The 26,478-nt window shown below is 40.1% G+C and overlaps 1 protein-coding gene across 1 annotated transcript in view; it reads left to right on the forward strand.

Moving 5' to 3' along the window:
- The window catches only part of LOC138739313 (transmembrane protein 182-like), a 58,149-nt gene extending 34,822 nt beyond the window's left edge, over positions 1-23,327 (forward strand). Inside the window, exons 4-7 of the mRNA XM_069891106.1 lie at positions 4,541-4,640; positions 8,412-8,507; positions 10,671-10,808; positions 19,434-23,327. Of these exons, the coding sequence (XP_069747207.1) occupies positions 4,541-4,640; positions 8,412-8,507; positions 10,671-10,808; positions 19,434-19,681 (582 nt within the window). The 3' untranslated portion in view covers positions 19,682-23,327. The remainder of the gene's footprint in view (positions 1-4,540; positions 4,641-8,411; positions 8,508-10,670; positions 10,809-19,433) is intronic.
- Positions 23,328-26,478: the final 3,151 nt, after the last annotated feature.

The following is a 26,478-nucleotide window of genomic DNA, read 5'->3' on the forward strand; positions in this document are numbered from 1 at the left end:
AATGTTGGAAAACTGCAGTCAGACGAAGCGAGAGGAAACTTCCAGGCAAACCTCAAAGCAAAGCTCGACGTTGCAACCCGCCTCACGGACCCGTCCCCTGAAACCCTCTGGGATCAGTTGAAGACTACCATACTACCTCTCCTCTCTTTTACTCTTTATATACTTGAAGGACCTTTTTGTATCCTCTTTACTATTATTTGCTAGCCTAATTTCATACTTAATCTCTTCCCTTCTTAAGAGTTTTTTTTAGCTACCAGTAAGTTTTTAAAAACTTCCAAGTCCTCTGTCTTTTCACTAATTTTTCCTTCCTTGTATGTCTCCACTTTTACGTTGGCTTTGGCTTCCCTTATCAGACCTTTTTACATTTGAATATTTCCTCTTTTTTGGTACGTATTTATGCTGCACCTTTGTCATTTCTCGCAGAATCTCCATCTATTGCGGCTCTGTTGTCTTCCCTACTCGTGCCCCCTTCCAATCTACTTTGGCCAGTTCCTCTCTCATGCCACTGTAATTCCCTTTACTCCACTGAAATTCTAACATATCTGACTCTAGTTTCTCCTTGTTACGTCTCTAATTGAACTCAAATCTTATTGTGATTGCTGCCCCCTTATGGTTCCTTTACACTAAGTGCAAGAACAGATATTTTTCCAACAGATATTCATCCGCTCTTGAATCTCCACATGCCCTAACAATAGCCATAAACTACTTTGGGGACACCCAAATATCCGTCTGCAGTAATGGAATGTGATTTATTGCTTTGCAGTAACTGCAAATGTAAATATTTATTTATTTGTAGCTGACTGCTACAAAGGAACACACACTCGTAGTGTGGGATGTTAAGCTCTGATATTTATTGAAGCTGGAAAGGCTACTTTTATACAGTTGGAGTTCCCGTTTGTTTGATTGGCTGACATCAGCCGCATAAATAACAATAGCAGGTGGGAACATTCTTACATGTGAATATCATTCTTCCCCAGCCTATTATTGATCTGTTAGCTGGGCAACTTGGCTGCTGATCTTGTACGGCTCTAGCATTCAACCACACCGGTTTGCTGTGTTAAGGGACGAGTTACAATGTGTTATGCTGCTGTTTACTACCGCGTTCGCTGTGCGATGTGCCGGCTCGATCTCTGCAGTGGAGGACTGCCACAATTCATTATTTTATGTTTATTTTATCTTTTTTTCAGTTTTGGCATATTGTGGTAGAATACAACTCCAATTTTACAAAATCAGATTGTCCAAAATACTCATTTATCTGAATATTTTTTTAAAATTCAGATAAATGAGGATATCCAAAACAAATCAGAAATTCTCAGTTGTCCAAAAAATTTGCAGAGCCGAACTGACCAGGGACCTCGGGCTGCCAGCAGCAGCGAGGACCTCGGGCTCCTGGACAGGACTGAGGACCTCTGACTTCCGGGCAGAAACAGGGCCTTGGAGGGGAGGTCTTGGTGATTGGCGCGGCCAGCACTTTTTTGGTGAGAATTTTAATGCTTAAAAAGTATTCCCTTGTTGTTTGTTGTTTAAACATTGTTAAGATTTGCTGTTGCTACTGGGCTGTTTTTTAATAATTACAACTTCTCTAAGAAAATCGTTTATCCAACATAAGCCTTGGTACTGACCATTTTGGATAATTGGAGTTGCATTATAATTTAATTGTATGAAGCTCTGCACATATATTACATTGAGACAAGGAAAGGATAGTAAGATGAAAGATCCATGGTGTGTAAGGGATGTAGAAAATCCAGTTAAGAAATTAAAGCTTCTGGGATGTTTACGAATGTTTACAAAATTGTCAGAAACGAGCTTGAGAGAGTTAGAAAGGGACGTAAAAAGAACTTGGTGAGCAGAAGTAAGGAAAAGCCCCAAGACATTCTACAAGTATGTGAAGAACAAAAGGATGAGTCATGAAAGGGTAGGACCAATCAGGGGTGATTGTGAAAACATGTATCGAGTCAGAGGATGTAGCGGAGGTCCTTAATGAATGCTTTCCTTCAGTATTCACCAGAGAAAAGGACCTTAGCAATTGTAAGAATAACTGAAAGTGGGCTGAAATGTTAGAGGATGTTGACATTATGAAAAATGATGTGTTGGAGCTTTTGAAAAGCATGAAGTTAGATAAGTCACCGGGACCGGTGACTTTATCCAAGGCTATTGTGGGAAGCAAGGAAAGGGATTGCAGAGTGATAGCGATGGTCTTCTAATCACTGGGAACAAGAGAGATACTGGAGGATTTGACTTACATTGTTCTGCTGTTCAAAAAAGAGAGTAGAGGTATCCTGGGAAATTATAGACCAAGGAGTCTCACTTCAGCATGGGCAAACTGTTGAATAAAGATTCTGAGACAGGATTTACAACGGATAATCTGATTTAGGATAGTCAGTATGACTTTTTCAGTGAAGGTCATGTTTCAACCGTCCAACTGAATTCTTTGAGGATGTAACAAAGCACATTGATGAAGGTAGAGTAATGGATGTAGTACACATGATAAGGTTCCTCGTGCAAGGTTTCTTCAGAAATTAAGGAGACATGGAATCCAAAGAGGCCTTGCTTTGTTGATGCAGGATTGGGTTGTCCTCAAAAGGCAGAGGATGCTCGTATATAGTTTGTATTCTGCTTGGAAATCGATGACCAGTGATGTTCCACAGGGATCTGTTCTCGAAACCCTCCTCTTTGCAATTTTAATAAATGACCTAAATGAGGAAGTGGAAGAAGTTAGTAAATTTACGGATAACATTAAGACTGTTGGTGGTGAGGATAGACTGTACGGTTGCTAGAGCACACAGAGAGACACAGCTGGGCTGAGAAGTTGTAGAATGGATTTTAACTCAGAAAATTGTAAAGTGGTATGTTTCAACAGTTAAATTTGAAGGCAGAATACAATGTTAATGGGAAGACTCTGAGCAAAGTGGAAGGACAGAGATGTCTTGGGATTCATGCCCATAGGACACTCAAAGCTTCTGCGCAGGTTGATTGTGTTGTAAAGGAAGAGCATGTTGCATTGGCCTTCATTAACTGTGGGACTGAGTTCAAGTGCCACGAGGTAATGTTGCAGCTGTACAAGACCTCGGACCCCTCTTGGAATATTGTGTTCAGGTCTGCTCACCTCCCTGCAGGAAGGCTGTAGAAATGATAGAGAAGGTGCAGAAGAGACTTGGATTGGAGACCTTGCCTTGTGAGGAAGAAGGCTTCATTGCTGGAGCTGCTGTAACAGCGGCACTGTTGCTGGTGCGGACTCGGAGTGTGGAGACACAGCACTGCTCCAATGATTTCAACTGCCCAGTCTTAATGCCCTATGAAGCCTTTAAATGCCCTGTTAAAGGAGCCAATGATGTCATCAGTAAAATATTGCGTGTGAAGTCTGTGCCCAAGATGGTTGTGCTTCTGCACGGTAGCAGCCCCGAGGGGGTTACAGTCTCCGGGGAGCAGTAGTCCAGTGCAGGGCACCAGAAATAGGGAGGACACACCTTGTTGAGAAGAAGATGCATGGGAGAAGACTCTATAGGACAGTGACCATGGCAATGGAGCAGAGAGAGACTCAGCGGTTGAAGGACCCGAAAGGAAAGGTATCGACAGTAGCAGACCAGCAAGGGGCTCAAGGGGCTATATCCAGGCCAGGGGACCCACCAAGGCTGTGCGCTGCTGGACACTGGCTCATGGGAATCAAATATTGGAGCCAGGATTCGAGAGGATACTGGAGGCAAGGGATTCGCATGCTGAATCTTCCTGATCGTGGTAGAGGTTTGGATCTATAACTTTGGTTACCAGTGGATTAGACATAGGTTTGAGTGGCTGTGGGGGCACTAGAGCCGAATCCACAGACAATCAGTAACTCTGAAGGGACTCTCTTTTGCTTATCTTTCTCTTGTACTGTTAGGGGTGCTGAGCAACACGAATGGTGACTCTTTGTCTGCCTTATGGCAGGCAAAAGTTAAAATCTATTATGTGTTATATTTTTCATGTTATGTGACAATAAAAGGAACATTGAAACCTGGTCTTTTAAGGAGGATGTAAGAAGCAAGTTTTTCACACAAAGCATGGTGGGAGCATGGTCTGCACTGCCAGCAATGATGGTGGAGGCAGGTACAATAGGATCTTTTAAGAGACTATAAGATAGGTACATGGAGCTAAGGAAAATGAAGGGTTGTGCAGATGGGAGTTTCTAGGCCATTTCTGGAGAAGGTAATTCGATCGGCACAACAATGTGGGCTGAAGTACTTGTAATGCGCTGTAGAGTTCTATGGTGTATCTTATGTACCTGTGTGGATTGCAGCAAGTAACTGTATTTTGCATTTACATAATATATATGACAATATACTCTCACCATCATTCGAGAAGCTCAGCAATAAAATGCAGAAGTAATAAAATGCCTACATGCAGCTCTCCCCAGCTCAGTCTTAAATTTCATAGATGAAGGGTCCAATCACAACATTGAAAATAAGTTATCCAAAATGAATGGAATGACATATTTCTGTAATTATTCAGTGAATTCAGGTTGCAGATCTTTTAACTAGTAAAATATTTCATTATGTGGTTACAGAAGGATTTCAGCAGGTTATCTTACCAACATGAAGGTTTCTTCTGGTCATGTTCGTTTATTGACAGGAAAGACAAGAATCTACTTTCAAAATTTATTTACTGTGAGTGAACTTTCGTACATTGTCGAGTTATTGCTGTACATTGTCTCAATTGATTGGGAGCTGAAACATTTCTGGCCTTCTGGAGCATGGGTGCTCACTTCAACATCAGGTAAAATTATTTCTGTTCCTAGGACATAGTGAGTGATGTGCTGGGAACACCACATGGACACTATATAGGCATTCCCTGGGTTAAAAATGAGTTCTGTCTTTAATTTGAATTTGTATGCAAGTTGGAACAGACACATATGGGCCTTATTTAATGTGTGTCCAGTTATTGTCTTAGTATGTAGAAAATATATCATTATATTATATATAAAACACTTCCAGTACTCTAAAACCTCCTAAACATCATAATACAGGTAATAATACGGTACTGTATGCAATAATAAAAATAACTACATGATTAAGAGGAGAAAATAATGGAGAGATAGCTAGTCTCTCACAATACTGGACGATGGCAGCATTCCTGACCCCCCACCCCATTGCTCTCCATCATCTTCACTCCTTCCGCTCCCTCCCTCCCTTTCGCTCGCTCACCCCTCCCTCCTGCTCACTCACTCGCCCCTCCTTCCCGCTCACTCGCTCACTCCTCCCTCCCTCTCGCTCGTTTGTTCTTCCCTTCCTCTTCGCTTGCTCACTCCCCCCTTTCGAATGTTCCCGTGAAATCCGGTACGCTGCTCTCGTACGATGCTGGGTGATGGCAGTATCACACAAGAGTATTGTACAGCATAACCACGCTCAAACCGGAAGTTCACAGTATTCTACTTCTGGTCGGCTTCTCAGTACTTAAATATCAGTTGTTTGTAAATCGGGTGTTTTCAACCCGGGAACTGCATGCATTCCCATACCATGCTAGCCAGGCCTTGGCATAAATTTCTATGCTGCATTCTTGTCCTGACTTTCAACGCTACCAATGGGGAGGTGCAATGTGGGTATTTTTCCTCTTCTTCTTGCTTTTGTTCTTCTTCCTCCTCCTCTTCATCACTGGCTTGGAGTTCTGTCAAATATTTGGCTTCTACAGGCAGCAGTTCAAACAGGCTGCCATCCTTAATGATATCTTCATACTTAGGTGTTCTGCATATGCGCGGTGATGCATCTTCTTCCTCTTCGTCATTCTTCCGTTGCTGCAGCTGCGATAGAGTTACCGCCTTTGGAGCTCTTGTCACTCAGATAGGAGCATTCACCACAGTTCCTGGATCCATCTGCAAAGTAGGCCTTTCTTCTCGCCCTTGCTGTTTTCTGTGTTGCGCTCCTGATGGGCCAGTGACATTTTTGGGCGACATTTGTAAAATGCTCTCGTGTCTTTTTAGGAACAGTTTCCAAAAGTTTAAATTCGGGTTTTTCATTTTTTGTTCACTTTTTAAATTCTTACATCCTGGCTCTATCTCATCACGTGGCCTCCCACTTTGCAATATTAGCTACATCTCTCCAAAGCTCACTTATACTCACCAGGCCTATATTGGTAGCCACATTTCCTTTGGTGACCATCTGTGTTCTACAACCCTTTCATCCTGCCCTGCTTTTCACAAAGGTTAATTATTTTAGAAACAAGATTGTAATTCCTTTCAATAACAGGCAGGATCCATTCATCACTTTTCCCATTCTTTTAGGCACAGTTCATATTATACCAATCTGGAGACATCACATCAATTCAGTCTTTCCTCTATTTCTTTATTTGCATTGTCCAGCTTGACATTTAAATTTAGACATACAGCCCATTTTGGCCCAAGAATCCATGCCGCCCAATTTATACCCAATTAAAATACATCCCTGGTATGTTTTGAACAGTGGGAGGAAGCCCCCAGGAAAACCCATGAAGACACGAGGAAAATGTACAAACTCCTTAAAGACACCATGAGATTCGAAACCCATTCCCGACCATTGGCACTGTAAAGTCATTGTGCTAACTGCTACGCCAGCCATGCTGTCCTTGTATGAGATATCTAATTACAAGGGACATTACTACAATGACTGCAATAATCCTGTATCTCTTCGACGCCCCCCCCCCCCACCCTGCCAGTGAACAGACATTATTTTCAAGAAAGCATTCCAGTGGGCAATGTTCCAGAACATTCCAGTGTTCAACATTATTTATACAGATGGGCCTGCTAGCTCAATTACACAAACCAGGTCTAATGTTGGAAGGGCAGAAACACACTTTTGTTTTGGTTTAGGCTTGCACATTATGTAATGCAGGTTAATCTTACACACCTTTTCCCTGTGTCCATGTTTTCTGCTGCAGGAAAAGGGTCATAAATGAAGAGTTACCATCACCAGAACTTTTGTTAGTCAATGCTGATATTTTGCCACTGATGGCAAATTCTTTGACAACACACTTTACCATTGTTAGGTGTTTTCCCAATATTTGACCTCCACCCTCAAAAAACAAAGGTTAATCTTTAATATCACATGATATAGAATGGAACTAGGCCATTCAGCCCACAATGTGCATGGTGACCAATGGTCTCCCATCTATATTAATCCCATCTTCTAGCAACTGACCTGGATCCTTCTATTCCTGGGCAATTTAGTGGGTCTCTCTTGTTACTCTGTAACATCTTTGCTGTATTTACTCTTTCTCTTAAGACTCCTTAGGTAGAACTTATCCCATCAGTGCAGCAATGTCCCAGAAAATTGCCAATGGGCTGTCAAAAGAACCTTTTTCATATTTGTCCTTGAGTGCATATGTTTAGTTCCCAGATTAATCTGTTTCAACACGAAAAACTGTCAAAGTAATTAAATAAACCCCAATCTGCAAGAGGCTATCACGTCCAAGGAGATAGATCTATAGAACACTACAGCACAGAAATGGCCCCTTCACCTCATCTAGTCTGTGCTGAACAATTATTCTGCCTAGACCAATTGACCTGTATCCAGATCATAGCTTTCCATACCCATCCCAACCATGTACCTATCTAAATTTTGCATTAATGTTGAAACAGAGCCCATATGCACCTCTTCACCTGCAAGCTTGTTCCACACTTTCACCACATTCTGAGAGCAGAAGTTTCCCTGAATGTCATCTATAATCATTTCACCTTTCACCCTTGCCCCATCTCCTCTAATCTTCATCTCACCCCACCTCAGTGAAAAAAGTCTGCTTGTACTTTATCTATATCCCTCATAATGTTGAGATGCTTTGTTGTATTATCTTATAATCATTTCCAGAAATATTTGTGACATTGTTCCTGTGCTCTTCAGTACCTCTGTATGACCAAAGGAAAGGTTAACATTTATCCACCTGTAAAGTTCAAGCACACCTGAATAGACCACTCCTTCAAATTACATTCTAGTCCACAGCTAGTGAGAACCACATTGCATGTGAGGAAACTGAGGGAATAAAATAGGGATGGGATTGGCATCGAAATTTCCTGCTAAATGATACAGCTTCAAAGTCTATTGCTGCAATCTTGCACCTGGATTTTAAAAAATAGTGTACAGAAATATTGAACACGTACTTCATCATAGATAATTTCACAAGTGAGCTTGTAGTGGCTTCATGTTAATTTTTGATACTTTGATGTTGTTGTTTAAATGCATGCACATTCTGTGTGGATTGATGTGACCGGTGTTGAGATTGTAAGGAACAATAAGCTTTATTAATTGTATTTTTAAGGACCTTAAACGGCTTGATGTGTAAATTGGAAAAATTCCCGTGAGATATATGTTCATTCTATAGGGATGAAATTAAAAGCTTGCTGTTCAGTGGTTAATATTATGGATATATTGTTCAACGGGTTCAGAAATTAATGTCTTGCTTTTTCTGTTTAGTTTATCAGCCACACAGAAAATGCTGCACACAAGCCTTTCAATCCCCATTTCCAAGCAAAGAAGGAATATCCTTGGCTGAATTTCAATCTAACCTTGGTAAGTACTTTTTGCTTTGCTAATTATAACACAACATGAAATAAAAGTATTTTTATTTACTTGCCTACTGTTATTTGATGGCTAGGTCAGTTTTTTATAACACATGGAGCAATATTTCAGGCATCTACGCTTATGGATGGAATATTGAATTAAGATACTGTAACAGCCTAAGTTGATAACATTCTGATAAGTGTAAGGGTTTCATTAGATGCCCACCTATGGAGGAAGTTTCTGCTTCCATTACCCAAAATTCTATGGTAGAACACAGAATAGCATAACCCAGGACACTTCTTAACTGTTTATTAAAACCTGAGCAAATTTACATAATATAAATGTGTGGTGACACAACCACAGCACTGGCCACGATCCCACCAGCCTACTGCAGGGGGCAACCTGGGAGGCTGGCCCCACCTGGCTGGCTGTCAATCACCGACCTGTATATAGATTGGAGCCGGCTCCTCCCAGGTCAATCAAATTCATGAAGCCAGCAAAGGGCAGTTGGGCATACGTGGAGCTATCAAGATACTATAACCGGTGTACAGAGTTTAAGTTGATTAAAGCCTGTCTTTTCTTGTGTTTTGTGCTTTTACTGCATCACAGCGCATCATAAAATGTTAATTCTTCAAATAACGTGCTGCAGCTCCCCCTCTCCCTCCTTCTCTTCTCCACCCACCACCCCCCCCCCCCCAACTGTGTCCCTTGAGGTGGTCAGGTGACCAAACCTGTTTATAGCTCACCTGTAAGTTGTCTTGCTAATGCACATTGATTAATCTTTTACGAAATAACGTTAATCAGAACCCACCAAGGTAAATACTCAGGATGTCAGCCAATAGCTTCTTGTAACTTCTCCATTTCTCTCTACATCCACCGTGAGTTTGAAATCCAAAGGTCAACCCCTTGGAGATTTAGTTGACAATCTTTTGATTGTACCATCTGCATGTTATTTGTCAGATTTAGGAATGGTCAATGATTAAATATATGCACAACAAGGCTGTCCTAATGAAGTAACAATTCAGTTTATCAGCAATATAAAAGGGTATTGGCTGTTTTCCCTAATATGTACATATATCTGCCAATGCCTGTTCATGACAAAGCTGGACACACTAGAGTCAACCTGTTACTTCAGCCATAACCTGTTAACTTGATGATATTGTCACACACTGGGGATCCGGAAAAAAAACAACTCACCATTGCATAAAGAAATCCTTCAGGCTGACTTCTCCAGGTTCATAATATAGTCAAATCCTTGTTATCCAGAATTCAAGCAACTGGCAAAAAAAATGAGGAAATACTTTTTTTAAAACAAATAAGAATGAATTAAAAGAAATAAAAGTTTAAATTTATAAAATAATTGTTCTTGGAAGCAACACACAAACCCTTGGTGAAAATGGGAGCAAACGTTCAGCTAGCGGAGTGTGCCAGTCATGCCATGACAGCTGTTTAAGTTAGAATGAAGTTGTTTTTAAATGAAATAATATTGCCCAGAATGAAGAGCCTGCCAGTGCTGCTCACCGCTGGGATGACTTTCCTGAAGTGTCTCCCTATCCCTGCCAAGTAAGAGTTTTTAATCTTGATTAGTATTAAGTATATTCATGAAGCTTTATCTGTAAATTTGGGTGAGGGAGGTGTTAATTATGACAGTGACACAGTTAGCGTAGTGGTTCGTGCAATGCTGTTACAGCACCAGCGACTGGGGTTCAAATTTAAAATCAAATGATGTAAGTTACAGAAATTACCTGATTAAAGTGAACTTTACATAAATACACAATGCTGATTTTTTTTCCCAAATTACTTTACATTTTGAAATATCTTTTATCTTTTAAACTGTTTTTTCTTTATGCTGATGCATTAGTTGGGCATTGCAAAAGTGAGTCTCAGGCAGCTAGCATCCGCAATCCCCGTGGGTGCTGGGTGCCAGGGATTTTACTCCACCTCAGGATAAAAATTATAGCCAATTTTTAAATCCATTTTTGTGGTTCACTTAAGTTACATATCTTGCTGAAGACATCTGATTATACTCTAAGAAATAAACAGCTATGGTTTCATGAACTAATATGCAAATATTACTCTTTGCCTGTTAAAATAAATCTGTGAGTTTTCTAGTTGCTGCTCTATAATATCAATTTTGTTGGATTAAAGCCAATTGGTTCTCTATTTTTCCAGTTTACCATCAATTGTGGAGTGTACTAATGTTCTTGGGAGTCGTATTTATTACAATTGGATTCTTGGGCATCATTTTCAAAACATGTCATTTGAATTGTTGCAAGAATAAGACAGTAGGAACCATATTCTTGTTGGCTGGTAAGTGAAAGCCTTGTCTATCTCACTCAATTATTTGTACACCTGAAGCCTCCTCAAATCTTGATAGGTATTGTTTTTCCTTAATCTACCTACCAAAATATAGTCACATCACATTTAAGTATTGAACTTCATCTGTTAAGGCTGGCCATTCAACCAGCCTAACTCCTCTTAACCTGTTGTTTCCTTTCTCATGTGTTTGCAGCATTTCCAGGTTTTTGACATCTTCAAACATTTCAAATTCAGTGCAGAATTTCAAAAAAATAATAACTTCTGAGCATATTGCCACGATACCTCGTGAGCATATGCAACTCCATGGAGTTGCACAGTGTGGGTTCTAAATAAAATGAATTATGGGTGCTGATTTTTAAACAGAAGTCATTAAAAACTCCAATAACCCACTCTCCAACTTTTCAAAAATATTATTAATTCTTTCTTTGGCTTGGCTTCGCGGACGAAGATTTATGGAGGGGGTAAAAAGTCCACGTCAGCTGCAGGCTCGTTTGTGGCTGACAAGTCCGATGCGGGACAGGCAGACACGATTGCAGCGGTTGCAGGGGAAAATTGGTTGGTTGGGGTTGGGTGTTGGGTTTTTCCTCCTTTGCCTTTTGTCAGTGAGGTGGGCTCTGCGGTCTTCTTCAAAGGAGGTTGCTGCCCGCCAAACTGTGAGGCGCCAAGATGCACGGTTTGAGGCGTTATCAGCCCACTGGCGGTTAATTAGCATCTGGTTTACCAGGTAACCTTTGCTGCATTCCCTTCAAGTCCCTGTGCACAAGTTTCTGTGCTTCTTTCCAATGATCAAAGTTTTGGTTCCTGCTCTTCCTCTCGGCTGGGTGTCCTCTTTGTACTCACTGTTGTCCTCCTTTATCTTTATCTGGTGTACTGGGAAATTTATTACAATACTATGTAAAACTTTTTAAAAAATCAACACACTATTACAGCGCCAGCAACCTGGGTTAGAATTTGCAAAATCTCACCAAATTAGGTTTTCAGTTTAATGGCACTTTCATCAACAATATCCAACAGAACATGTGAAGAGTAAGTGTATTGATTTGTTATAGACCACGATCTGGCTGCTTCACATATCAATATATACTGCTTGTTGTGAATTAACTGTTTACTCTAAAGTCTGTTGTTTTTTGACAGATCACACCCTGTTCAAGCAAGCTAGAACCTAATCTACAATTTCCCTTTACTCTTTAAGTCTTTGAAATTGTCAGATATCAAATAACCCCTGTCTCTTCCATAGCATTGAAAGTGTCCTAACCAATGTGGTCATCAATATTCTATAATGTAGTGATAGCAGTTGAATATATCCACTAGTCTTTCTTGACCTTTTTGCTGGGTTTAAATAGCTTATCTCTGTAAATATTTAAAATGTAGATTTCATTTTGTTCCTACTTATCTGATTGAATCCAGAATATCCCTAATGATAACAGCTTTCTTGCATCCCTTCAGGGATCCAGTAATGATCTTTTCACCTTCATCATCTATATGTTGCTCCCCAATAAGGCTTTCTACATAGGAAACCACTTCTAGTCTACTTTGACAAAAACCACGCACACCTCATTTTTCCTCTTATTCATTCCACTACACCTCCAAAGCTAATCAGTAATGTCTTAATTGCTGCAAGAAGTAAATCATGAAAATCTGTAGACACCAGGTTTGAAGTAAAAACACAAAATGCTGGAGACACTCAGCCGGTCAAGCTGAGTTCCGCCAGCATTTTGTAGTTTTATGTTTTAATTGCTGTAACTGGGCTATTTGAAGTTGTTGATAAACAGGAAGTGATCGTTTGGATCAAAGAGGGGAAGAGTTGATGGTCTACTAAGTGAAGGAATGGTTTAAAACATTCTCTTCCAAATTAATATGTTGCCCTATTAGATGACTTCCTTATTCTTTTTTTTTTTTTTTTTTTTTTTTTTTTTTTTTTTTTTTTGACTTCCTTATTCTTGAAATGTTTCATGTGTTGGAAATGGGATTAGAATGGATTGGTGTGAATGGGTGCCTGATGGTTATAAACTTGGTGACCAGTTAATGTGCTGAATGACTCCATAACTATTGTTCAGACAACAGCCACTATTTTGAGATGTCCTTCGTTTATTTAGTCAGATCCTTTGTCAATGAACAGCACTCTACATTTTTAAAAAATATTTTATTTATAGTTTTTCAGGTTTAGACATGGTAAATTACAGTTTGTCAGCAATAATCATTACAAGTCAATATCAATTACCACTTGTCCATGTCATATCTGTACAAATTTACAAACAAGTCCAAACCCAATACCTGTTATCCTCTCTTCCCCCCCCCCCCACCCCCCCAATCCCATTCCCTAAAATTCAAACACTCAACACACGGCCAAATAAGTAACCAAAAAAGACGTTAAAACAACAAAACATAAGGATAAATCATTTTGGGGAGTTATGGGTCAGGTCCAGTGCAGCAGGCCAATTTCCCTTTGTTCCTTGACATTTCCTGGCTGGCTTAAGGCAGGCCCCTCGTTTAGGTGAGTCGGGCCCCAAGGCAAGATTATATTTTTCACAGCCGCGCTCCTATGTGGTTCAGGAACAGATTTTTTAAAAGGTGCTGTACCTTCCCCTCAGGTTACAGGTAATCTTCTCCAGGGGAACACAAGCTTGCATCTCCTTGCTCCATTGCATAATACTCAGGTGAGAGTTGGATTTCCAGGTAATCGCTGTGCACCTCCTGGACTCTGCCAATGTGATCATTACAAATGGAATTTGGACATCTTCATTGTAACTCTTATGCCCATCATGTTACCCAACAGGAACAACTCAGGATCCTGCAGAAATTCTTTACCTATGATTTTCCCTAGGACTTCACCTAGCTCTACCCAGAAGAGCCTCACTTTGGTATATGTTCAGGTCATGTGCACAAAGGTTCTTGTCTCAATGCTGCATCTGAAACACTGATCCAACAGTTCTGGCTTGGAAAGCAAGTCAATTCGCCAAAGGTCTGCCCAAATTGGGGAGCGTAAAGAAGCAGCACTCTATATTTGTGTCTGAACTCCTATCAAGAACAACAAAGAAATTTTCACCATGCAATGCTATTAAATCACCAGTGACCCATACTTCAATCTGCCCCTGTCTGTAAGGAGTTTGTATATGTTCCAGTTTCAACCAAGTGCCAAAGATGTAGTCACATGTGTGTAGTCTCCCTCACCCTCATTGATTTACAACAGCCAGCAGCAAGTATACTACATAAAGATCCTGTCAATTCTTGATTTTAATGGTGAGATTGGTACACAGAAATCAATGTTAGCTGTTAAGAGATAATGAGAAAAGTTCAGTAGATGTGGTGTTAGGTGATTGATTACACATGATACCACTGAAATGTAGAACATGCTGAAAGCCCATGTCCTTAGAGATACTGATTTCTTTCAGTTTCTCCCTTGCATTAGTCTCTATGTTTCCCAACATCCTTGGGAGGTTATTTGTATCCTCTCTTGTAAAAACAGAACTAAAGTAAGAATTTAATTGGTCTGCCATTTCCTTATTCCCCATTATATATTTCCCTGATTCCGACTGCAAAGGACCTACTCTGGATTTCAACAATCTTTTCCACTTGACATATTTATAAAAGCTTTGGCAGTCAGTTTTTATATTTGCCGCAAGCTTACTTTCGTAATTTATTTTTGCTCTCTTGTCCTCCTTTGGTGCATCTTGAACTGCTCCCAGTCTTCGGTTGTGGTACTTTTTTTGGCCAATTGATATGCTCGCTCTTTGGACCCAATGCTGTCTCTAATTTCCCTTGTTATCCACAGTTGAGTCACCTTTTTTGGTTTATTTTTATGCCAAACCGGTGAGATCCTTTGTCCAACCTAACATTAGAGCGAAAAAGGCCGCATAATCTCAGCTGCCACAGGGATGAACCTGTTGTAAAAATTGACCATGCCCACAAACTCTTGCAGGCCCTTCAGTGTCGTCAGCCTGGTGAACTGTCATGTGGCCTCCACCTTGTGGGGTAGGGGTGTGGTGCCATATTTGGTAATTTTGTGGCCCAGAAAGTCTATTTCTGCGAATCCGAACTGGCACTTCTCCAGGTTAATGGTGAGGCCGAACTGTGTGAAGCGGTTGAACAGCTGGCGCAGGTGTGTCATGTGCTTCTCGGGCATGCTGCTGGCTACAAGGATGTTGTCGAAGTAGATGAAAAGGAAAGGCAAGTCCCTGCCAACCACATCCATAAGGTGCTGGAGTGTCTGCGCCTCATTTATCAAGCCAAATGGCATGCAGAGGAACTCGAACAGGCTGAACGGAGTGATGATAGTAGTCTTCTGTACATCATCCGGGTGTATGGGGATCTGGTGGTATCCCTGAATCAGGTTGACTTTATGGAACAGTTTTGCGCCATGGAGGTTCACTGCGAAATCCTGGATATGGGGAATTGGGTAGTGGTTGGGCATCTTTGACATGTCTGTAGTCCCTGCAGGGCCTCCAGCTGCCATTGAACTTTGGCACCAAGTGGAGGGGTGAGGCCCACATGCTCTTCCTTGGTGAGGTTGAGTTTGTCTGGGGCCAGACAACAGGCTCACAAATGCAATGGCGGGCCAGTGGACATGATGTGGTGCTGGATGCAGTACTTCGGCATATTGGCAGTGAACTGGGGGCGCAGAATAGACGGAAAGTTAGCAAGGAGGTGGCTGTACTGGCCATGTGGTGTCTTCACGGTAACACTAAGCTAGGAGGGGTTGTGTGCACGAAAGAGGGGGTCAGGAAGCTCCAGTGTGATTTGGATAAATTGAGGGACTGGGCAGATACATGGCAAATGCACTACAATGTGGATAAATGTGAGGTTATCCACTTTGGTAATACAAACCAGAGGGCAGATTACTATTTGAATGGCAATAGATTAAGAGATGGGGAAGTGCAGAGAGATCTAGGGGTACAGCAGGTGGTTAAAAAGGCATATCAAGAGGGTTTGAGTATAGAAACAAGGATACCTTACTGCAGCTGTACAGGGCCTTGGTGAGACCCCACCTGGAGCATTGTGTGCAGTTTTGGTCACCTTATCTAAGGAAGGATGTTCTTGCAATGGAGGGAGTGCAGAGGCGATTCACCAGGCTGATACCTGGAATGGCAGGAATGACTTATGAGGAAAGATTGCGCAAATTGGGATTGTACTCGCTGGAGTTTAAAAGATTGAGAGGGGATCTCATAGAGACATATAAAATTCTGGCAGGACTGGACAGAATGGATGTAGATGGGGTGTTTCCAATGTTGGGAAAATCCAGAACCCAGGGCCATGGTTTGAGGATTATAGGCAAATCATTTAGGACCGAGATGAGGAGGAATTTCTTTACCCAGAGGGTGGTGAATCTGTGGAATTCATTGCCACAGAGGGCAGTAGAGGCAGGTTCATTAAATATATTTAAGAGGGAATTAGATCTATTTCTTCAGTATAAGGGTATTAAAGGTTACGGAGAGAAGGTGGGGACGGGGTACTGAACTTTAAGATCAGCCATGATCTCGTTGAATGACGGAGCAGGCTCGAAGGGTCGAATGACCTACTCCTGCTCCTATCTTCTGTGTTTCTATGTTTCTATGCTTACAACATTTTCAAAGAGACCAAAGAGGCCCTGGCCCATACAACAATGCTAGTCCTCCCACAAATGGATTTACCAACAGCCCTCACAGTTGACACATCCAACATGGCAGTAGGCGCTGTCATGGAAGAGTTCATTAATGACTCATGGAGACTGCTCACCTTTTTCAGTCACCACCTGCGTCCACCTGAACTGAAGTACAGTACAGAGAGCTGCAGGCCCTCTACTGGACCATCCGCCATTTCCGCAACTTCTTGGAGGGCCAGCCGTTCACTGTCTACATAAATCACAAGCTGTTCACTTTCACTTTCTTAAAATCCTCCGACCCATGGTCCGCCTGACAGCAGAGGCACTTATCCTACGTCTCTGAATTCACCACCGCCATTCGCCATCTCTCTGGAAAACACAATGTTGTCGCTGACACACTCTCTAGACCAGCGGTCAACTCTTTGAGGGAGAGCATCAAGTATCACAATCTGGCATGCGCCCAGGAAGATGACCATGAGATGCACAGCTTCAGGACTGTGGTTACTGGTTTGCAGCTCCAAGATCTCCCACTTGACACCAATGGCACTACACTCCTCTGTGACGTCTCACAGGCCAACCCTGACTGCTGGACCCCATCCCATAGAAGAGAGCAGTTTTTGACATAATCCACAGTTTGTCGCACCCCTCCATCTGCACGACAGTGTGGCTGGTGTCCTCCAGATTTGTTTGGCACAACCTATGTAAATAGATCATGGAGTGGATGAAAACCTGCACAGACTTCCAGTCTGCCAAGGACCAGCAGCACTCCAAGCACCAAGTCCAGCAGTTTGATGCCCAAAACCGTAGGTTCCAGCATGTCCACCTGGACAAAGTTGGGCCCCTGCCAGTCTCCTGAGGGTCATGGTACCTGCTCACAGTGGTGGGCTAGAGGCCATATCCATTCCAGACACCTCCACCAATACATGCGCCAGGGCTTTCCACTCCACCTGGGTCTCCAGTTTTGGTGTCCCAGTGGACATAACGACTGTCTGAGGAGCGCAGTTCACCTCTGCCCTGTGGATCAAGCTCTCTAAGCTCCTGGGCACCCAGCTGCATTGCACCAAGGCTTATCACCCCCCCAAGCCAACGGGCTAGTCGAGCGCTTCCATTGCCATCTCAAATCAGCACTGATGGCATGCCTTGAGAAGCCCAACTGGGTGGATGAACTACCCTGGGTTCACCTAGAATTTGCACAGCACCAAAGGACAACCTTAGAGCTCCTCTGCTGAATGAGTCTATGGCGAGACCCTTGTAGTCCCAGGCCAGGTCCTCCTTCCAGCACCCAATCAGGTCACCGACACTGCAGTTGTCTTTGAGAGGCTGCGGGACAAACTGGGCTCCCTTGCATCACCACCACCATCGTGACATGGTCAACTGCCCTGCAACTACCCCCCCAAGCATCCTCCTGAATGTATTTGTGTGAAGGGGCATGCACAGGACTCCCCTTCAAGACTCTTATGTAGGAACCTACAAGGTACTGCAAAGAAATGCATCCACTTTTACACTCAACATTGGGGGCAAGGAGGAATTATTCACACTGGACCATTTGAAACCAGCTGATCTGGACTTGTCCCAACCAGTAAATGTCCCCCCACATAGGGGTCGGCCGCCGAGATTGCACACCTCACCCTCGACGTATCGCAAGAGCATCTGTGCCGGCTCTGGTGGGGGGGGGGGAATTGTTTGGTGACTCTCATGTTTGTAGAGGCGAACCGGCCCCATTTGTCACACATGGTCAGTGGGGCAGGCATGGCAAAGATGGGGTCACGGGACCGTCTCTTATGGTCCAGACCAGAAGGACATGTGCACACTGGCGTCATCGTGATCCAAGTGGCGGGATATTGGGGCCAGGATGGGAGACGGGCTTAAAGGCTGCAGAGGAATTCAAAATAAAGCAGTTGTGATACTCGAGCTCCCAGCCTGTTGTCTCAGTCTTTTCACTGTGCTCGCGCACAACCTGCTACAGCTTTAAATGTTTTTAACCACTGATGCCAATTTATTTGATTGGCAAAAGCATCAAATAAAAATAAGCAAATGTTTGATGCATTCAGCAGGCCAAGTTGTATCTGTGGCAAGGAAAGCAGAATTAATATTTCTCCTGGCAACTTTTACTGTCAAACCAAGGCCAGCCATTATAGGGAGGGATAACAACTAATATTCTGTCTCAACACTCTCCAACTAGATGACATTAACATTGACTTCTCTGATTTGTGCTAGACCACTCCCCATTCTCCCTCTCCACCCCATTCCCTCTCCATTCATAGAGCCACTCCCCCTCCCTCTGCTTGCTAGTTTGCCCTTCCTCTCTTATCTACCTATTGCCTTATGCTTGTGGGACTGTGCAGCTCACCTGCCCCTCTCCCCCCCTTCACCCCCATACCATTTTGTTGGGTGCCTGTCTACATTTTGCTCATGCCTTAATGAAGGGTTCAAACCCAAATTGTTGATAATGTATCTTTATCTTTGCTATATAAAGTACATTGTTTGATCTGCTGTGTTTCTTCAGCATTGTCTTTTGACCTCAATCAGGGTGTCTGCGGACTTGCATGTTTTACTCTTAACACTTCACCTCACATTTTATTTTAGGTTTCCAGCATCTGTATTTGTTCTGATTTTCACTTACCTGGTGATGGCATATTTGGCTGGTGCACCAACATGTGCATCAGATTTTATTGAAGTCATTGTTTATTTTGAGACTTTACAAAACTTGCATTAGCTAATCCACCACTTTGTTTGGCCAAGTATTTTATTGTTTTTTTCTAAATTCTCCCTCTTTGTCTCAGTGTGCATTTCATCCGCTGAACAGTTATATGAATGTCAGTGATTAATAACTTCCTAATGCTTAATACATTATGTTTCCAAAGATGTGGTAAATTTATTGGAATGTTGCAGCTAATTAATGAACATGGTTGATGTTTTCTAGAGATCTCAACTTGTTTAAAAATTATCTGAAAACAAAACACAGTCTTAAAAAACAGTAGAACATTTTACTTTGGAGAAATGTTTGATGAAATTTATTTTGTCACTTTTGTACTTAGGTGTTTCTTTCTTAATATCAATTATCATGTACGTCTTATGGATGTCGGCAGTTATTGAGATGATGGCGAAGAAAATTAAAGTTTGCAATTCCATGGGAAATAAAAGGAATTATGGAGTGAATTTTGGAGTGAATTATGGCTGGTCTTTTATAGCAGCTCCGTTTGGGATACTCTTCTCTTTTATTGCAGGCTCTCTTTTCATTAAAATCTCTGGTAATGATGGCAAGGAAAGTGAGGGTATGATTTAAACAATTTTTGAATGCAACCGATAACAAATTTAAAAAAGATATTATAATTGTATCAAAGTATAAGGATCATAATAAATTGAACTCCATTGATTACATTCAAAACGCAACTTTAAATTGAATCCCTTGCTTTAAACATCACATGAAACTTTCAATATGTCCACACTTTCCTCAATTTTTGAAAGGATTATGGCCTTAGAAACTTATTATTTTGTATAGAGAAACATTTCTTGGAATGAAAACTGGATTTGTAAATTGATGACAGGTTCAGCAAAGAAACTGTTACAAATTCCCAAAAGAATGTTGCTTTTAAATAATCAAGAGTTCGGAGTCATTGTCAAGCTGATTGACTTTACAACTACGAATCACTTTAGGTTTCAGATATTGTTTTTATTGGCCGGTCCTCACAGGTTTCCTAAGCATGTTGATTGAAGCTCCGGTCCCCTGACTTTGAAAGATTTAGGCCACTTTTAACAGGTCAATTTGAACAAACGCATGGGTCTCTCTCTTTCTTTGGATCACTTCAGTTTCACACATTTCATTCCACTTTGTGTTTCTCAAGTGTACTAGGATATCCTTGTTCATTCCTTTAACCGGCGTCGGGCTCCGTTTGGCAATCACTCGGCAAATGTAATCATCTGGCACAGTCAGTAAACCTTGTTGTGTTTATCATCTCTCAGGACCCTTGTTCAGTTCAACTCCACAGTTCGTCTTTCATTCGTCATTACGGTGACCATTGTCTGACTAGTCAGTGTATTGCTTTCATTTACTAAGGCTTTAACAATTAATTTGAATACCATATTAATCAATGCTAACACATATAATCATATAGGTGTATATGGATATGGTAAATGCTGCTGCAATAGCATATTTGCAAAAAAAAAATTAAACTTTCACAAATCAAGGGATTTGCTTTAGTTTATTTTGTAATTTTAAAACAGTCAGTGCATCACAGAAATATATTATTTTATAATGTGGTAATGTTTCAAATATTTTCAGCCATTTAATTGTTTTTATAGGAAAATGTTTATTTTATTTTATAGAGCTCTGATGTGTTATAGAATAAAAACTGCAACTCTGTTCCATTGATTTTCCCTGATGTAATACAAAGATCCATACAGCTTATTTGACTATTGCTTTGGACGCTCCTTGAAATAGTTATTCAATTAGACTCACTGTAAAAGTCCCTACCCACCATATCCTTCACACCTTGCTACCCTTTGCAGAACTCTGCCATCCCTCCCATTCCTATACCCTCCACGCTCAGCCACTTGTTGGCCATGGCCCTGAAATTTTTTTCTCTTTAAGTTTATATTTCTTTTGGGAGCTGCAATTAGATCTTGAAAATACATTTAGGAATTTTAGCTTTTGATATATTGTTTAATATTACAGAAAAAGTCTGAAAATCCAGATGCCAGAAATTTGGATCACCTGAGAATCTGGACTTCTCATAGTCTTGGCTTCTGCGTGCGTGCATGCATGTGTGTATGTGTGTGACATGTATGCGTGCGTGGATGTACTGCCTCAGAATATGGAAAAATCCAGACCGTTCCGTTCCCCAAGCAGTCTGGATTTTAGGACTTTTACTGTAGTTTGTTGTTGGTAACATTGTATTATAGTACAGCATCCAAAATACTTGTATTAGCAGTTAAATAACAAACAATGGGAGGCTTTTTGAGTGCCGACAGGTGGTCAATTTTTTTCAACTTATGAGATCTTATGGGTGTTTTTAAAAAAATAATAATAATAATTGGTTTTTCAATCTTTTCAGTTTTCAGATCTTCAGGTATGGGGGCTCAACCTGTATTACCAGTTTTGCTAAGATGCTTTGCAAATGCTAAGTGGAGTGAATAGTCTAATAAAAGGACAAAAATTCTAGTTAGGAAACTTGATTGAATTTGTGTTCTGCAACATGAACATTTGTGCTTGAATGTCAATAAGGGCTCACAAGGGTAGAATGTATAATGTGCAGAAAGTAAACATTGTCTGAGGAATTGTGAATTTTGAGTGTGTCCAAATAGAACCCAGAAATGTGAAAATATTCAGGAGTCCATGGAAGAGTAACAAACTTCAGATCAGATCAACAGTGTGGATTATCTTAGCCAACATGGTGAGCCACTAATATCCTGAGGAGTATGAAAGATATGATCATTATGTACATATCTGGAGGAGGAAGATAGATATATGTCAACAACACAGTGGTAAAGAACAGAAGAGCATATTCAAAAGAAATTGTATTCAGGAATGTCAGACAAGTATCACTTTCTACCAAGTGTCTTTGAGAACTGACTTTATATTTTTCTCTAATATGAACTGAATTATCTGACTGACTTAAAGAACTTGAGTCAGAATTGGTCAAGGAACCAAAATAAGATGGATTAGAGTGTGCTTTGCTGCACTAAAAGTTATTACAATGAAGAGGGAGAATTCACACAACCTGTTGCATTAACAATCATTTTGATTTCTCTCTCAACATTATTTTACATTTCTCTTCAAAATATATTGTGAAATGATTCAAGTAACAATCCAAGTGAAACTTTCACTTATAAACTTAACAAAAGTTGTTCTTCATATGGGAAGCTGGCATCTGAAACAAACAGGGAATTGCATCCATGGGTAGAAGCGATCAGTCAATGTTAAGGGTGTGAGGCCTTTATCAAGACTAAGATAGAATAGGGGAAAGAAGCTTGGGGTGGATCCCAGAGGTGACAGAATAGGACAAAGTGTGTGAGAGGTGGGTAGAAATAGCTTAATGTCACTGGCAGAAATGTGGAACATCAGAATCCTGTAGAAGACCACTTTCTACGTTACTAGTTTTTTTTCCAAAAGTTGTTATAATGATGACTAATTGTTCCATTTCAGCTTTTTTACTTTGAATGGCTAAAAAATATGCAAACAACAAGATCAACATTAATTCATTTTACATTTAAGCAGCTAATCATGGTTCATTTTGTCCACCATCTGGAAACTACTCTTGCCTCACTTGTCCAACTCACTGACCTACATCCACATTCTCAGGTCATAAACTTGAACCAATTTTTGTACTTCTACTGTTGCATATCAGATATTTGGCAAAACACTAGCCATCATTTTTTAATCTTTTGGGTTTATAGTACATATTACATTATTGTACAGCTCTTATAATTAACAACAGGAATCAAGTTCTGGAAAGGAGCTACTTGTAAATCCCAATGAAAAATTTTGATTTATTTCTGCCAGTTTGTTTTCTATCCAGAATTTAACAACCTTGAGTCATGTTACAGAGATTTAACCAACACTACATGATAGAAATGATTGCAATATTTTCCAGGATGTGAGAGAAAGGAATATGTATTTTTATATATGTTCTATATGCATGCACATAAAGGACATGGACTGTAATTTCCTAAGCACAGATATTTTGTGTTATCTACTTTTAAAGTATAGCTGGGGTTTACTGATGCACCATTTAATAGTGGTTGGATTATAAATGTGTTCTCATGTAACTAACACAAGGTGTTAATAGAATTATTGGAAGGTTTCAATGAAGATTTCAATCTTGTCAGTACAAACTGCCTGGAAGAGCAGCTGGGTTTCTGTAACATAAAAATAATGTAATAATTGCCTTTATATTTCTGCATTAAAAATTTTAATACTTTTAAAAATAAAATTTAATTTTGTGCTTGTGTCAGTTAATTTGAAATCTGTTTTTTTTTCCTGTCCTTTCCACCAGTACATCCTTTTCCTTCATATTAATTTTCTCTGGAGAAGTCACAATTTTGCATCTTTCTTTCATATGGCCCCTTGACTTTCTCTGTTTGAAAGAAAACACAGATTTTTCAAATCTCTGGGTCCATTTTGATAAACCTTTTCTGTTTCTCATATGATGTTCTAACATCTTTTATGAGGTGCCGTGTTGAGAAATGGGCAGTACTTCATTTGTGGCCAATCATTTTCTACTCCATGCACTTTTAAAGTTCACAGTCCACGATGTCTTTTTAATTGTTTTCTCAACCAGCACCAAAAAATTATATAATGTATTTCCAGGTGTATTTGTTTTATTTGAAATTCCTAAAGGTGTATCTATATAACAATAGAGGCATAGCATAATGTAAAAATACATATCAGTCAATATTTTTGGGACTATACAAATGTTAAACTTTATGTAGCTAAGCTAAAAGATGGTAAAAAATAAATGCACTAGATTGTGTAGTCTTTGTTGCAACTCAATAGCAATAAGGGGCCCATCTTAGCACAAGTGCATGTGGAATAGCACAGAGAGGGACTGGTAAATATATTTAGAGTCATTGCTACTTCACATGCTTTCCCTCAATATAGTACCTTGAAATTGATCGAACAAAGGTGATTAAAAGAATGTGGAAAAGATGTTGTTGAGTTTTTATTTTGGTGAAAAATGGCCTTTAGAGCCTTTAATCCCAATATAAGTAATCTCTGCAGAAAAACATTTGTGAAAGATCTGTTCAACACACACAGGATATAACAAGGAATAACAGGCTTTTTGATTGCAAATAATCTCCAGATCAAGCATTTAATAATCAAATAGTGAATGTCTTGTTATGATTGGCTAATGGCCAGAGACAGGGGTCTCTGAGGTACATGAGTTCACAATGGGAAAGTGATGTCAAAAGTAGCTGAAGATGCAATTCTTATTTTGGATTTGTTAAGAGACAATGAGAGAACATCTGTAAATGGGTAAAAATGTTGTACCTCATCAATATTATGCAGATAAAAAATTCCAGACGGTACAATTGTTGACAGCTCCTACATAAGGATCAGCCCATCTCCTTCCTGCAGCAGAGAGATTGAAAAATACACCTCTTTGATCCAAAAACACATTCATGCTCATGTTTCTTTTGTTCTGTAACACAAGAATCGAATCTTTATATTGCACCTTCTTGTTCTTCTTACCAAAATACATTTCTTTGTATCTTTAGTATTAAAATTCACCTGTTTTCTTCCATTTTACCCTCCTGTTTATGCCTTTTTAAAATCTATTTTTATCTATCTTCCTCTTTTCTTCCTCCACACAACCACATTTTGTCATATGCAATTTTTTATTTGTGGAATTAACTCAAAGCTTTTGTATATTGTGAAAAAATTGGGATTTATTAATGACTTCAAAATGATGTCACCAGTGCAACCAAGTCAGTGCATGCAATGTTTCAACTTTCTCAGAAGCCAAAGGAAATTCAGCATGGCCCTGAGGTCCCTTACCAATTTTTACTGTTACACCTTGGAAACTATCCTGTCAGGATGCATCACCGCATAGTACATGAGCTGCTCTGCCTAAGATCGCCAGAAACTGCAGCTCAAACCATCTCGCAAACCAACCTCTCCTTGGCTGATTCTTTTTACACTTCCTGCTGTCTTTGGAAAGCTGCTAACGTATATGAAAAGAGCCATCCCACCCTGGCCACATACTTTGTTTCTGTTGGACAGAGATTCATGGGCTTAAATCTACAAACTTCCAGTTTCAAGAACAGTTTTTTTCCTGCTGTTATCAGACTCCTAAATGGGTTTCTCATTGGAGAAACATGGTGCCCTGACATTGTTTTAACATTATTTTTCTATTTATTTATAACCTGCACTGCTTGACTTACTTTAACACAATATTCTGCACTTTGTTTCATTATTGGAGTACCTGCTGTACTTAAGTGTGAGTTGACCTGCCTGGAAGGCAGGCAAATCAAAGCTTTTCAATGTTCACATTGTGAATATACACCTGTATGTATGACATCCTCACGTGTGTGTATATATATATATATAAAAATGTTATATAATGTGCTGCGGGGAACCATTTTAGATTAGTAATAATGAAGCACCATGTCTCCGTGTGCAAGTATATTTCTAAACTTACAATACACAACACAATGGCGAGAAGGATCATAATGAACTTCTACACTCTAAGCATTGAGAGATTTCTTTCTTTTAAAATTATTTATATTGAGTTTTATCATACATCCATAGAAATTAAATATAATATACATTTGGATTGGTATATCATATAGAAATAATAATACATGGATTCATATTTCAATCTAAACATATAGTGAATACTAAAAAAGAAAAGGAAAAAAAGGTTGATTATAAAGATCTAACCCCATCCACCAACCAAGGTTGGAACTGGTATTCAAGCAGTCTTGAAATTGAGCAACAGCCTCTGGAGATCTGATGAAACATGCCCATTTACTGCATCCCCACACCTTGATCACTCCAATTATGAAAGTAAGCTATAAATGGACTCCAAGTCTTATCAAAAGAGATCTTAATCTTCCTAACATTATATCTGATTTTTTTTGCAAGCTTAGAGACATATCCAGTAACCATTGTCTATGGGTGGGTGGAAAGTCCTCTTTCCATTTAAGGAATATTCCTCTTCTAGCCAGTAATGTAGAAAATGCTAAGACTTGTTTTTGATTAGACATTAAATATATATTTACATCACTGGAGAAGCTAAATATTGCAATCAATGGACATGGTTCTAGATTGATCCCAAAAGTGGCCAAAAATGTTCTGAAAATAGCTGTCCAATATTCTGCTAAATTGGGACAAAACAAAAACATATGTATCAAAGAAGCTTCAATCTTTTACATTTGTCACACAATGAGTTAATATCTGGGTAGATTCAAGCTAGCTTAACTTTAGAAAAATGTATTCTATGCACCATATTAAATTGTATCAAACTGTCCCTAGCACATAGAGATTGGTCATAGATAAGAGAAAACATTGAAATCCAATCTTTTTCTGAAATAGACATACTAAGATCATTCTCCCATTCAGTTTAGATCCTAATTGAAGAG

This window comes from Narcine bancroftii, chromosome 7 (assembly GCF_036971445.1).
Source record: "Narcine bancroftii isolate sNarBan1 chromosome 7, sNarBan1.hap1, whole genome shotgun sequence".
Classification (NCBI taxonomy): Eukaryota; Metazoa; Chordata; class Chondrichthyes; order Torpediniformes; family Narcinidae; genus Narcine; species Narcine bancroftii.